The sequence below is a fragment of the Diabrotica virgifera genome, chromosome 10, assembly GCF_917563875.1.
Source record: "Diabrotica virgifera virgifera chromosome 10, PGI_DIABVI_V3a".
Lineage (NCBI taxonomy): Eukaryota > Metazoa > Arthropoda > Insecta > Coleoptera > Chrysomelidae > Diabrotica > Diabrotica virgifera.
In genome coordinates this window covers 100246392-100261846 of record NC_065452.1, presented here as the reverse complement: position 1 = coordinate 100261846, position 15455 = coordinate 100246392, and the positions used below count along the sequence as shown (strand labels likewise).

General features: G+C 34.5%; 1 protein-coding gene across 1 annotated transcript in view; it reads left to right on the top strand.

Annotated features, from left to right (window-relative positions):
* The window catches only part of LOC126878474 (venom protease-like), a 101833-nt gene extending 87779 nt beyond the window's left edge, over positions 1–14054 (top strand). The window contains exons 3-7 of the mRNA XM_050641222.1: positions 2082–2168; positions 2233–2393; positions 2452–2558; positions 6153–6573; positions 13722–14054. Of these exons, the coding sequence (XP_050497179.1) occupies positions 2082–2168; positions 2233–2393; positions 2452–2558; positions 6153–6573; positions 13722–13892 (947 nt within the window). The 3' untranslated portion in view covers positions 13893–14054. The remainder of the gene's footprint in view (positions 1–2081; positions 2169–2232; positions 2394–2451; positions 2559–6152; positions 6574–13721) is intronic.
* Positions 14055–15455: the final 1401 nt, after the last annotated feature.

Genomic DNA, 15455 nt, shown 5'->3' with positions numbered 1-15455 from the left:
AGTTTCATCACTTTTTGTTTCGCAATGTATTATGTTTTCCATCTTTTGAGCTAGTTTGCCGGTTATTACCGCGCTCATCACTGTATATATGCAAACATAATAAAAATAAATCACTATAGTAATAAATAGTAATAAAATTGATATATTTTTTGCAAATTTCAGTCATTTTCAGGGACAGGGGGGGCAAATGCCCCCCTATCCCTATCAAATGACGGCCCTGGTTATTATGTGTTACTGTTATATTTAATGCTTTTATAAATCTGTATCCTTATCACATATTTTTTGATAGTTAGTTCAGCTGTATTGTCGCCCCCGTTAGGTAAATTACTCCGATTCGATTTTTTTGCAAAAACTTACTCAAAAAGAGGTCCTTTCCACATGGTGCCAGGCGGTACCGCGGTCGAAAAATTGTTTAAACAATTATTTTTAAACAAATTCACAAAAACAATTTTTTCACTTCGAAAAATTTTTTTTAGATCATTTCAGGGTCTTGTAGGTGAGGGGACTCATAATAATAATTTTTAACCGCGTTATTAAGCCATTTTCGCATTTTTTAAATATTTTAAATCGCGTATAACTCGAGAACAATCAATTTTAGAAAAAAAATCACAAGAGACCTTTTTTGCTCCGAATGACCCAAATGATCTAAAAAAATTTGTCCGAAGTAAAAAAAATTGTTTTTGTGAATTTGTTTAAAAAAATTTTTTAAACAATTTTTTGACCACAGTACTGCCTGGCACCCTGTGGATATGTAATAACAATCTCTTTTTGAGTAAGTTTCTACAAAAAAATCGAATCGGAATAATTTTCCTAATGGGGGCGACGATACAGCTTGGACTAAGTTCTTTTTCAAATAAAATAGGTACACCTTTTTTGGTTTTTTATTTGATTTAAATACCCGTTTAATTGATCTGGTCTTGCCAAGGTGTAAACATTTTAAAAATTTATTCTGGTAAAATTTGTGAAGTCGTGATTTATAATGAGTCAGTATTAAATTTGTGAGTTGGACCATGCAAGAATTATCGCTTTAGTTAAAGAGGCCATTCACATCGGTTCGTAGCGGAAATAGTGTGTGCTTCTCAGAGTGGATGTCTCACGGAGATGGAATAGGTTACTAGAAACAAATTCGATACAGAATAGAGTACTTTGGTAGACCCCGAGTTACGAATAAGCAATAGAATAGATATATCAGAATTTGCATTCGGAAAAATTCTTCTGTGTCTGTACCAGCCCTCCAAAGATACTTCAGGCATACTACAGGAGTCAAAGGATCGTTGGCTTAATTAAGAAGAATTTTAGAGTTAGGTTTGAGGAGTCGTAAACCAATAACAGTTTCTCAGCTACAACCTAGACAGGTTTTGCGCCGCCTAGAGTGAGCTCAACACTTTTGGAATTTTGTGCTTTTTTCAGACGAGACCAGAATCTGTTTAGCTAATGTTTGGCGAGAGCCAACAAGAGCTGCACAATTAGCACAAGCCTGCACAATACTTCCTTTCGCTGGTTGTAGTGTTAGTTTTGGCCAGGTATTATGGCAGGTGGACGCACGAAATTGGTGGTTATTGACGGGACTCTAACAGGACAAAGGTAGGTACATCACATGGATTCTAGAACCTCATGTGAGATTATGATGGGAGCTGTGGGTGAAAATTTTGTATTTATGGATGATAACCCCGCCCATATAGGAATTAAGTGGTTAATGACTATCTTGAGACAGGAGGTATTCGCCGTTTGGAGTGGCCTGCGATGTATCCAGACATGAACCCCATTGAACTTGCTTGGGATATGCTCTTTAGAGCTGTTCATGCCCGAAGCAATCGTCCTAGAACCATCATGAACTGAGCCTTTAGAGAAAAATGGGAGTATCTACAACCGGAAATGATCGCTCGATTGTTAGCAGTATTTTAGCTCGAATCCAGGCTTGGATCGATACCCATTGTGGAAATACACAATATTAAAATTGTTAAATACATTTCAATTACAAATAAATGTTGACAATTTTGGTTGATGCATAACCTTTGAAACTATGTGTACATAGGTGTACGTTCGCAAATTTTGTCGGTATATATTTGTTTTATTTGCAGTGACTGTGGAACCAAATGATAATCTCCTCCCTGCCGACTTTGATACAAATGGAGAAACAAGTCCACCAGGAAAAATGAGTGAAAGAAGTAATTTTTATAAATAATAGAGTTGATTTGCTGTTTTATTAACGTTTTATTGAAATCGTTTTAGAGTGTCAAGAATATAGTAAAGCAATTACATCTGAAGTACAAGTTTTATCCTTGGTCTCAGATGCGACACCTATGTCTTACCGTACTCCTAAATGTGATTACAACACTGTACCATTAATAGTGGGTGGTACACCCGCAGAGGCAGGGGAATTTCCATTTATGGTAGATAATTAAAGTCATAAATTAATATAAAATTCATTCAACTTGTTGTAACTTGTAGGTAGCAATCGGATTCAATACAACTTCTGATCGATGGAGATGTGGAGGAACATTGATAAGCACTAGATTCGTTGTTACTGCTGCACATTGTTGTTATACAAGAGATGCGTAAGTTGGACACTATAAATTTAAATAAATAAAACTATTCCCGTAATAATTTTCATAATAATATAGGAGAGAGTTGGACAAAACGGGTACCAGTCCAAAAACCGTCTGTATCTTGTGCTATGTTAGAGTAGCAAACGTTTGCTGCAGATTGAAATATTCTCAAATGACTTAAGTTTGATATACCAATATAAATTTTTATAAAAATTTTTAAATTTTTATTATTTTTTATTTTTATGAAAATTATTGCAAAATACCCGGTTTTGGCCAACCGGTATGATAAAACCGGGTAGTAACTTAATTAGCATGTAAAAAGACTAATGGGCAGAAAATAAAATATTTATTCAATGTATGTGAACAGAAATCGAAAATCTATGAACTGAAGTCACAAATAAAAACTTCATCTACTTCATCATAGGCACTACAGGCTTCATCGAGCCCATTTGGTCTGACACATATTTTATCCAGCTTTCCTGCGACTTTGAAAATAGTTCAGCGTAATAGTTCATTGTAATAATAATATACAATGTATAGACACGCATCGTCATTATTATCTGATTCCTCCTAACTCTCAGAATCTGCAATGGGCAATTTCGGAACCAATTTTGTTTTCAGTGCAGCCTTTTTTACCATGTTTTTTTCCTTTTTTTGCCCAGTTCCTTAAGTTTTAATTTTTTTGCGACGGGAGATTTTTTTTAATTTTTCCTACTAGCTTTCTTACTAGATTCTTCAACAGAGTTACCATTTCCTACATTTTCACACGATCTTCTATAAAGTGGATTGCGGAACATTAAAACTTTAAGAGGCTTTTTTGTATGCCATCCTATGTTATAGCACTTCAACTATTATATTTTGCATGCTTTCTTGATCCCATGACGGGCGAGTAGTTTTTCTTTTATAGTGCCACATGTTGTAGTTAACTGAAAGCAAATGAACTACTGCAGAAACTGGAAGTACCCGGAATCGGGTACCCGGTTTTGTCGATTTTCGGACTACCCGGTTTTGTCAAACTCGTAAACAAGACATTATATTATATTATTTAAATTTTTAAGTTATGAAATAATATTCAAAATTTTTGGACAAATTAAAGGTATACTGTTACATGTATTAAATTTTCGAAATGGCCATTAGTTATTCAGTAGAGGATTCACTCTAAAAATTATCGTGATTTTTTTAATATGTTATAGCCTTATTCTTTAGAAGATCGCTGTAATAATATTGTTGCTAGACAGGTAAATTGTCATTGTATACCAGGTGTACCAATCAAACTATCTTTTTTTCTCAAAGTTCGCCACACTCTGTGGAATATTCTAGCATTTATAAATTACTGAAATTAAAACCCAACTATAGCCTCAGGTTTTCTTAACATTCTGTTTTTTTATTCATTCGCTTATGTTGGATAATAAAAAAGTTAAGTATTTTAACAACTAGCCATGGTTTTCATCAATATAGGTTTTTTTTTAAATAAGTATGACAAACTTTAATGAATAATTTTGTATGAAAAAATAACGACAGTTTGCTTTATAAACGTAGGGGAATACCGCGCCCTTAAGCGGAAAAGGTGATTACAAGCAACTAAAACTGATTTTGAAAATAAAATTTGCATTGGCCTGTTGAGTATGGTATTGGCCAAAAATTGGCTATGCTCAATTTCGTTCTGTTCAAACAGTTTAATAATAATAATATTTTTTCTACACTAGTGCATTTGTGCGATATTCCCCACCCGTTTGGTAATTTCGCGCACAGAGTGGGGTAATATCGCGCGTTAAGAATTTATGATAGATTCTATGATATTTATGTAAATACGTATTAAAAAAGCACAAAGTATTTGCAAACTGTTTAAACAAATTTTTCAAACAAACAAAAAATTTAAACCTTTAATTAAAACTGCGCAAAAAACTTATTGTCTACGTTGACAAACTATTATTGGTAATTTAGAAAATATAGATTAATAACATAAGTTAAAAAAGGCCCAAATAAAAGCCATTAATCAACAAAATCTATGTAAAGTAAAAAAATAAAAAAAATAAATTATAACAAATATTTTACCACATAACTCAACACGGGTAAAAACTGCGCGGTATTACCCCTCACGTATATTTTCCAAACAATAATAAATATAAAAAAGTGGGGCAATTAATGTAAGATAAATTATGGTTAAACAAAGCCTAAAACACCATATATTTACACAAACTCAAAAACAACTAAATAAGTTAAACATTTTGGCTTACCTTGCTTATTTTGTTGTAGCAAAATATTATAATGGCCACGTTGCAAACAGATAAATGCATATTAGCGCCACGGGTGTGAACTTTACAGAATCTGCAATAATCGACATTATTTGGTTGGTTGACCGCTAGAGATCAGCACTAGCCGAAATTTTATAATAATGGACAGTCTAAGTCTGACGTCACAAATGTCAAAAAATTGGGAGGAGCTTATATTGGCTCCAAACAATTTTGATTGTAACGTTAAATGGTCATAAGGAATTTTTCATTTATGTGCTTTGTGTGGCAAAATAAGACTTCATTTACGTATTTCGTTAAAGAAACGTGTTAATTAAGAGATTTTTATTCGTTTTTTACTCAGGTGGTTTTTATTCCTTAGTGATTGAAAATAAACATAACCTCAACACTGTTTACGTTCTAATCATTGCATTAAATTAACTCACCTGGGCCAAAACGAATAAAAATCTTTTAATTGGCACGTTTCTTTAACTAAATACCTAAATGAAAAGTCTTATTTTGTCACACAAACCACGTAAACAATAAATTAAAAATTCTTTATGAGTGTTTAACATTATAAACAAAATTGTTTGGAGCCAAATATAAGCTCCTCCCAATTTTGTGACGTCAAGACTTAGGATGTCCATTCTCAGAGAGCGAGAAACATGGTGCGCGGTATTCCCCACCTTCCCCCATGTCCGCAAATGCTGCGTTTCCGAGATAAGGGGTGTTGGAATTTTTCTTACAAACTGACGATTTATTATCATAGTCTCCCGTTTTATACCGATAACGCGGCTTTGGGATTATAGCAGGGTAGTCTGCTAATCTCTAGGGCCTACGGTATACAAGGAAGGTAACAGGGTCAGTGCTACTCTTCAAGCGCCTATTATTACCCCTGGTTTTACCCAAGGTACTCATTTTATTCAGACGGAGTCGATCTGGGGTCTATAGACATTTTTAAAAATGTCTAGATATTCCCGTCGGCGCTGGGAATCGAACCCCGGCCTACCTGCGTGGAAGTCAGACATCTACCGCCTGAGCTATCCGGGCCCCGTGCTCAGGGACTAACGATTTATTTATTGCTATAAAACCGGTTGAGATATGCAAATAAAATTTGGTGGGTTTTAAGAGGTAGTTATTGCGCATTTTTTGAGATACGGTTTTTTGAGATACGGATTGGCGCGCATACGGGTAATATGACCATGACGCAGTAAAAATTTCGATGTCCTCGAGATGGTACGCCTTTTCTATTAACGTCCCCCAGATATTCGATTTTTAATGCTTCGTTTTCTGGGGTATATGCTTTAATGTACATAACTTCATAGATAGGATAAAATTATGTAGTTTTTCAAAAAATTCATTTATTTTTTAGTGGGAAACCGAGTGTAGTACGTGTTGGAGAACTCGATTTAGCATCAGATCAGGATGGTTCGGTGTATGCGGACTATTTAATTTCACGAGTAATTGTACATCCAGGATATTCAGCTCCATATAAATATAATGATATCGCTCTTCTAGAAACACAACAGCCAGTAGTTTTTACAAATTTTACAAGACCTGCTTGTCTCAATCTTAACCATAACGTAGCTCAAAGTCAAGCTATCGCTACAGGATGGGGAAAAACTGATTTTGCTGGTGATGCTAGTGATAGACTATTAAAAGTCACTTTAAATCTATACGACAATCAGAGATGTCAGAGAACATTTCCCCCCAATAATAAAGAACTACCAAGAGGAATAGAAAGTACCATGTTATGCGCTGGTCATCTTGAGGGAGGAAAAGATACTTGTTATGTAAGTTCATTTTATATTTTACACTCTCTTGTACCTGTGCCTATTCCGTAGGTTTTTGTATGTTTGTAACGTAGGCGTAGATATGTATTCGGCCTTTCTGCTTCCCAATTTAAATAATGAGCCAATTTGTAAAACTTAGGATCATAGGGCATCCACGAAGCTTCTCCATTTCTATTTATTTCTGACAATGGCTGCTCTCTCTCTCCAAGTTTTATTCATGCTTCATTAGTCATCTTCTATCGTGATTCTCCATGTTTTGGTCGGTCGTCCTCTGCTTTCAGATGAAAGGTGCCATTAGGTTCGGTTTGCTTCGCTTCAGTTTCGTTAATTTTTTAATTTAAGGTGAGTGAGTCGAGTCATTAGCTCTCTGCACCCGAGAGTCCGTTTCTTCTTCCTCATTTTCTTCATAATTTTTTTCTTTCTCTGTTCTATTTCTGTTTAATTTTTGCATTTTATCTAGTAGTTCATTTTTCTTCTCGTGTTCCAAATTCTTTGCCTAGTCGTCATCTTATTTCCTGGTCATGTTTCCGCCTTTTCAGTTTACATCAGGGTTGTCTGCTTCTGTGAGTTTCTGGTACCTATGATCCATTTCTTCATTTTCTTTCCATTCACTTCTATTTTCTGATAGCTCACTCTTACATTAGCACCCTTTTTATTTTCTTTTTAAGTTATGTCTCTTATGTTTTTCTGAATGTTTAATTCATTTCTTGTAAGTTCTGCGTCCATGAAAATGTCTCTTCCCTACAACTTTGCTTTTTCTTGTAATATCTTAATTTTGTCTTTTCATTCCGCGATCTTAACTATGCATCTTTCTTGTCCTATCTTCTGGGCGGTTCGTTTCTTAGCTTTCGAGCAGAGTTCTTTCTCAAACATTTTCTCCAAAGCTTCCTTAAGCATATCTTCATTTTCAGCATCCATTGTAATTCCAGTTATTGTTAAGTTATTTCGATTTTTTTGCCTTTCCATCCTTTTTATGCTGTCTTCCATATCTTTAGCTTTGCTATAAAGTTATTCTTTTTGTTTTGTCTAGTCCTCTTTCATTTGTGTGATTTTTTCGGCCATACTTTTCATTTCTACTCTATTCTTTTGTATCTCTTTTTTGGCGTCCTTTATGTACTGTATGTCCTAGAATACTATACACAAGATTATTTATTTAAGAAATGCGGCTGTAGTCGGTTTGATTTCAAAAATGGACTTGGCACAAGAGAGGCGATCTTTAGTATGCAAGCGTTAATATAGAATTGTTTAGATCAAAGATAGGATGTTTTTATTTGTTTCATCGATTATGAGAAAGCATTCGATAATGTAAAACACGAACTAATGATCAAATATCTACAAGAGTTGGGATTGGATGCGAAGGATACAAGAATTATCGCCATATTGGAATCAGACAATAACAGTACGTCTTCCAAATTGCAATGATACGTAAGATTTTTCAATTAAAAAAGGAATAAAGCAACCCTTTACAAGAGCAGTGACAGACTGTAATAAGGATATTAAAATAAACGACATATTTATTAACATCTCGTATGCCGATGACACGGCGATAGTGGCAGATGACATCGAAGATCTTCAATGCCCTATAAATTATCTTACTCTTGCAAGTGAAGGTCTGAGTTTGAAAATAAATAAACAAAATAAACAAGGAAGACAATAAAAACAATGAGTATAGGTAGAAATAATTACTCAAACGGAAATATATAGGTATGTACCTGGAGAAGAAATCGAACAAGTCAGACAGTTTAAATATGTACTTGGGTTGTCTGCTAAACAAGAGTTGGACCCTGAGACTGAAATAAAGACGAGAGTAAGTAGGTACAAGCCAGAAATGCTTTTTTGAAGTTCGTAAATATTTGACTTATCGCAAGTTGGATTTCAACCTGAGATACAAGATGCTAAAGTGTTAAGTTTGGCCTGTTCTCTTGTACGGAATGAAAGCATGGACGTTAAAGACCAGCTCCATTAACAAACTTGAGAAGTTTTTGAAATGTGGTTCCTGCGCCGAATATCTTCATAAACCTTACACCTTATAATAATGGATAATGACAGAACACCTACTAGAACGCTTAGTGGAATTATGGTGGGACGACGGCCAGTAAGAAGACCAAGGAAGAGGTGAATAGGTGAGGGTGGATAACTGGAGGTGAGCAGCCAAGCAAAGGGATGCTTGGAAGTAGATGTTGGAGAAGCCAGGGCCCGACTTGAGCTGGAGCGCCATATGAGAGAGGGAGTCCTCATAAACCGGATGTGTATTTATCAGTTTGTTCAGTAGATCCTTTTCTATGGAAATAAGTTCGAAAGTCTAACTTCGGTTAGTGTGTTACGCAGGTAGGTTTTTATCCACTTGAGACACGAAAAACTCCGTTCTACAGAGACACTTATGGATGGAATGTATCTGTAGGGGATTCTTTGGTGTATTCTCCGAATCTTTTAATATCCATTATCTGTATAATATGAATCCTTTTAAGACTCTGACAAAGTATGGTTATTTGTTGATTCACAGTGTCTAGAATTTCATAACAAAGCGCTTTGTATCTACCGCAAATTTGTTTTGTGTGGCTGGTTTTTATTAGGCTTATGTGGCTGGTTTTAGGAAAAGTGGAGGGAAAGATATGGATTGGTCGAAAAAAACTTTTCATGGTTGTGTAATATTAGACAATGGTGTGGCTCCACAGTAGAAGAATTATTTCGCGCAGCAGCCGATAGAGAAAGGTTTCAAGAAATTGTAAACATGATGACAGTCAACGTCTTAATACAAAACGGCACCTAAAGAAGAAGACGTCAAATAATATATCCGTATGGCCAAAGATATCTTTAAAATGACCACCAAGAGGGCAAAATCAAACTTTTCAAATTTACTCAAGATGCCATAGCTTTGCCTTACTGATACTTGATCGGATGAAGGATCTTCTATAGTTTATGGGAAAACTTGTTTCAGCAGAGAGTCAGTCCCACTGGCCATGTATCTTTTAAGATTTTGGAATTAGATATTCATTGTGTTACGGCGAAAGTAGGAATTCTTCTTACCACAATTACGTGAGAAACCTGAGTTTGTTTAGCCGAATTGTGATACAAGAAAGGCAGTCCACTAACTGTTGCAAAAAAATACGGCACTTAGAAATACAGCTGCGGCTTTGTTGAAGCACCAAGCGATGTGCTAAGCAGTGCGCGAAAATTGCTTGTGGCGCAACTTCTTTTATTTTCGTTGAAGACATTACTAATCTTGCTCCATCAAAACAGTGACTAATGAGTTCAGATTTATAATCAAATTTCTGAAGGCAATTCGACACGAGATTAAAAAAGATTCTACACTCCGACTCAAACTAACATCAACTAACTCCAAAAACAGAGGCGGCGCCTGGTGTAACGTATTGGGGGTGCACACATAATATTAAGATATAAAAACCCTTGAGGCCCTATTTCCCTAGATAAAATTTTTTGAGTGTCGTCAAATTGTAAAAATCAAAGGACCTTTTTAAAACATTATGATAAATAATGTGTATTGACTTAAAATTATAATCTTCTTCTTCTTATACTTGTTGTAGATCTGTCGATCTGTTAATTCCGACGTTGAAGTATTTCTTGAGAGGTAGACTGCCGGCTATCTCTCCATCTTTTTGGTGGTCTCCCCGGTGGACGCTTGCCAGCAGGTTTTCCTTCTAGCGCAATTCTTGGTAGTCTGCTTCTCCATTCTTTTTACATGACTGAACCATTCTCTTCGTCTTTGCCTGCCCTATCTGACTACATCTTGCACATTATATTGTTCCCTGATGATGTTGTTTCGTATTCTATCTCTTCTTATCTTCCCTGCTATTGCTCTTAGTGTCTTCATTTCGGCTGTTCGTAGCATGCCTTTGGTTTTATTTGTGTCTTCTCTTGATTCAATGCCATAGGTCATAACAGGTCTGATGCAAGTTTTATAAATTCTAACTTTGCTGTCCATTCTCATATATGGGTTATTCCAGACCACATCTCTCAAACATCATCCGGATAAGACAGCGGCCTTGTGAATTTGTCTTGTCCTCTTAGGTCTCTGGCTGGGTCATGATAACTTGATAACTCTACGTCTAGATATTTGAACTGGTATTTGAAAATTATAATTTAATGTTTAAATGTTACAAGCAAGTTTTGTAACGAAAGTCAAGTCGCCTGTTATGTTTTTAGATAAATTCTTAAATAACCAATTCAGTAAAATTTGAAATTTCTTGAATCATTTTTTTTTTATTAAAAACATTGCGACTGCTGTTAGTCAATCCTAGCCCATAGCCATTTTAAGGAAAGTTTTGGTTTTGATTAAAATCATCTTTTAAATTATTTTCAATCAAAAATTTATTTAAGTGGACTGCCCCGGATAGTTAAAATCGGATCTTTTATTTTGTTCTTTATGATTCTTCTTCTCCAAATAAGTAGGAAACACGGAAAGCGGTAAAAAGTATTGATAGTAGCACCTACACAATCAGTAAGTTTTTTCACAAATCTCCATGTTAAATGATCATTCATAATCCCGACCTGCACTTTGGTACATTCGTACTTAAGAAATTTGGTTTAGATATTTTTAATTTTTCTTCTAAATATAAAGAACAAAAATTTATATGATGTTAAATATTCCACGCTAACATTTACATCCACAAATCCCTCAATTCTTAATATTGTTCCAAAATTCGAACTTCACAAAAGCAAAATTTAAATGTATTTACATATCCACCGTGCACGTTAAAAATACCATAAGATCACAGTCAATTTGTACTCTTGTGGACATCTAAACTTGTGGGCTATAGCGGGAAGCGGGGTGTGTGGTGAGTTGTATTTTGGCCTATAATTAAGTCATTGGGATAGGAGCCACCGTGAGAGCGGTGAATGAGAGGTTCTACCTAAGGCCTCGCATACGTGAAGTTTTCTCGTCGAAACAGAATAAAAATAATTAAATATTACCGATTACTTAAAAACTCCTTGGATTTGTGGTTTGTGATTTAATTTACTGTATAGTTAGATTAAAATTTTATTTATAGAATGATAAATTTTACATATGAATGTTGGTGTGAAAATAATTTAGGGGGTTCACGTGCACATTTGCACTTATGGAGAAACCGCCACTGTCCAAAAATCGTTCTACTAGTTTTACCAGAATTAACATATCTAATAATAATGATACCTTAATACATTGCGATTTATACAAAAATCAAACCAGACAACTGCTCGGGGAGCAAAAATTGTACTCGCCTTTGCCGACGACGTAGATGCAGTGGCACTATCAACATTAGAAGTTAAGGACATTTTCTCGAGCTTCGAAGAAACTGCATTAAATATCGGTCTAAAAATAAATGAAAACAAAACAAAATACATACTCAAAACAAGAACGACGGCGAATAAGACAAAATATTACTATAAACGATCATAACTTCGAAGTGATTAAATAATTTAAATATGTAAGAGCAACAATCACCAATGACAACAAAACAGATCGAGAAGTTCTGATGTCAAAACTAATGAAGTCAAAACTTCTCTCACGAGGTTCAAAAATCCAGATATATAATACTATAATACAACCAGCAGTCGCGTTTGGAAGCGAACGACAATCTCCTTATAAACAATGTGTTTTGGGAGAGGCCAGATGAGAGAAGATATGCAGGTCGGCCTAGAAAAAGGTGGAAAGATTCAGTCAGAGAAGATCTGGAGAAAATGGGAAATTGTGGCAGAGGACCCACAAACATGGAATGCAATAGTAAACGCAGCAAAGACTCACGAAGAGTTGTAATGCCATTGATGATGATGATTGTGATTTCTGGACATCAGTAGAATCATCTACTTGTATTTCTCTACTTCATTTTTTACGTATTTGTTTATGAATTGGGAAATGCAATCGATTATCTCATTCTAGATGGTTTTGAATTAGCTGCAAAAACAGATGCTACTTTTTTATTATGTTCCTGAATATCTGTAGGTTTTATAGATATAAAAGCTTCTCGGTTCATGGGTACGATTCTCCGCACAGAATTCGATCAGTTGGACCAAAATATAGAGCATAGAAATACGAATATGTATACTAAATTTACAATCAAGGTGCAGTAGAAATAAACAAACCAAGACACGTTAAATGCTACTACCCAGGCAACGAACTGACGTCATATAACGTCGAGGAAACGTCAGTTTTTGGTTGAATATAACACGTGTTTGAACATGACGTCATATAGACGTCTTTTGTAGGTGATTTTAAATACGTAAGATTAATGACGTTAAGATACGTTTAAAAAACGTTTTCATTTCAGACAGCCTAAGTCTGACGTTACAAAATTGGGAGGAGCTTGCTTGTTTGTATTGATTCCAAACAATTTCGTTTAGGTATAACGCTAAATGTTCATAAGAAATTTCTCATTTATTGTTTACGTGGTTTGTGTCTTGTGTGATAAAATAAGACTTTTCATTTAGATATTTAGTTGAAGAAACGTGTTAATTAAGATATTTTTATTCGTTTTTGCTCAGTGAGTTAGTTTAATGCAGTAATTCTTCTTGACAACTACTTGAGGTTATGTTTATTTGTTTTTAATTAAGTGTTAAATTAAGATATTAAGTATGCTGGATAATCTGTTAATAAATTATTTATTAGTTTCATATATATTTATGTTGTTTCAGTTTTGACACAGTAAGTAGGTATATATAACTAGTGAAAATCTAAGGCCGTCATCTTTTTGACGTTTGAAAATCGTCACAATCTCAACGTGAAAAAAACGTAGATACGGTGACGTTTTAAAATCGTCACAATTATGACGTCAAATCGATGAGACAAATACACGTGATTTTCAACGTCAGTACTACGTTATAGAAACACATCAATTGGTAATTTTTATGACGTTATGTACGTTATAAAAACGTCGTTTGGTTGCCTGGGAGGAGCACTCCCGAATCACAATTTATAATTTATAAACTTTGGAAATCATGATTTGGGATTCACATTGTACCTATATACATTGTAAATTATGATTTTGGAGTGCTCCTATTAGCATTTAACGTGTCTTTGTTTGTTTATGTCTACTGCATCTTGATTGTTAATTTAGTATAGTGTTATTTTAACTTTCTAACTTTTTTCCGTTTTTACTTGTTTTAGATTTAAGTAATATTTAAATAATAATAACATATTACTGTTTTTATAGGGAGATTCTGGAGGTCCTCTTGTAGTAACAAAAAAGGGAAATATGTGCCAATTCTTCCTAGTTGGAGTGACTTCTTTTGGTAAACTTTGTGGTCAAAAAAATACTCCTGCTATTTATACTAGAGTTTCAGAATACATACCGTGGATAGAACGAATAGTATGGAAATCATAGTTTTTATAATAATTTTTTGTACTAGACACATTTAGTATTTTGTAGAGTAATGAAGTAAAATTAAATATTGACTAAATTGTAAAAATTTTAATTTGTAACTTTTATATTTAATTTCTGACTTTTCTATTAATTTTTATGAGAAATAAATTTCATGCTATTTTTCTTTCTATTATTATTCTCCCATTTCTCAAAAGCCAAACTCTCGTCTAGACCCTGATTTCTATCACCAAGGAGCCGAACTTGTGTAATGGCGAAGCTATTAGAAAAAAGTATTAACTCAAGGCTGATTTGGCATCTAGAAAATTCAAATTTACTTATAAACGAACAAAATGGTTTTCGACAAAACCGATCTGGAATAGACAACATATTAGACATGGAAAGTGATATTTACGAATCTATGGTTTCAAAACAACATTGTACCGCCGTATTTTTTTACTTAAGAAAAGCATTCAATACATGTTGGACATGCAACATCTTAAAAAAGTTACAATCATGGAATATTCGAGGAAATTGCTTTCATTTTATTAAGAGCTTTCTTAGAAAATACATAGTTTCGTGTAAGAGTTAACGACTACTATTCCGAAAAACAGGAGGAAGGAAATGGACCCCCACAACACAATTATTAGACCTACACTCTTCTTACTCCCTATTAATGGCAATCAAAAACCTAATAAAACTTTTAAAAGCACGTGTATATGCAGATGACTTAGAAGTTTATGTAAATGGCAAAGATATTAATTTAACTTCCAACAGTTTTCCAAAGTTTTTTACAAAAACTCGATTTGGTCTCCCGACAAAGGTTTTCAATTCAAAAACATACAAAAACCATAGGTGTGGTGCTCTCTAAAAAGAACTTTACAAATAATTCCAATCCAAAATTTTTCAATACATCGCTATCCTTCAAATCATGTGTGAAATTCTTAGGTATGTTGTTTGATAAAAAGCTTCTCATATCTTCTTAACTGGTACTTCTTTCTGTAGTCGTTGTAAATGCCCCCACCAACTTAATTGTCTTTTTTCAACATACTCCATCATTGTCTTGATTTTCAGTTCTTCTCTTATGTAATTATTACTTACCCTATCCCTTCTAGTGACTCCTTGAACCCTGCGAAGATACCTCATTTCTGCAGCCTGTAGGTATCTTATTTTTGTGTTGTCTATTTAGTACCCAGGATTCACATCCGTATGTAAGTACTGGTCTGTATATAGCCTTAAATACCTTTATTTTCGTATGCTTCGATACTTCCTTCTTGTTAATAATTGTTTTTCCTATTGCGTGGTACAGTCTATTCACTTTATCAATTCTTTTATTGATCTCTGCTCCCTGTCTACCTGTTTCTTCAATGGTTACTCCCAAGTACTCAAATGATTGTACCTGTCTAATCTCTGTATCATCTATCTGAACATGTACCGGGTGTCCCAATAAGAATGGCTCTCGGCCATATCTCAGGAACGGTTTATAGTAGAGCTTTGAAATAAAAAATTTTATAACAAAAGTTGCCTCAGGAAAAGCCTGGAAATTATTTTCATAATTGTGGGTCCACCGCTAGAGGGCGTAATTGA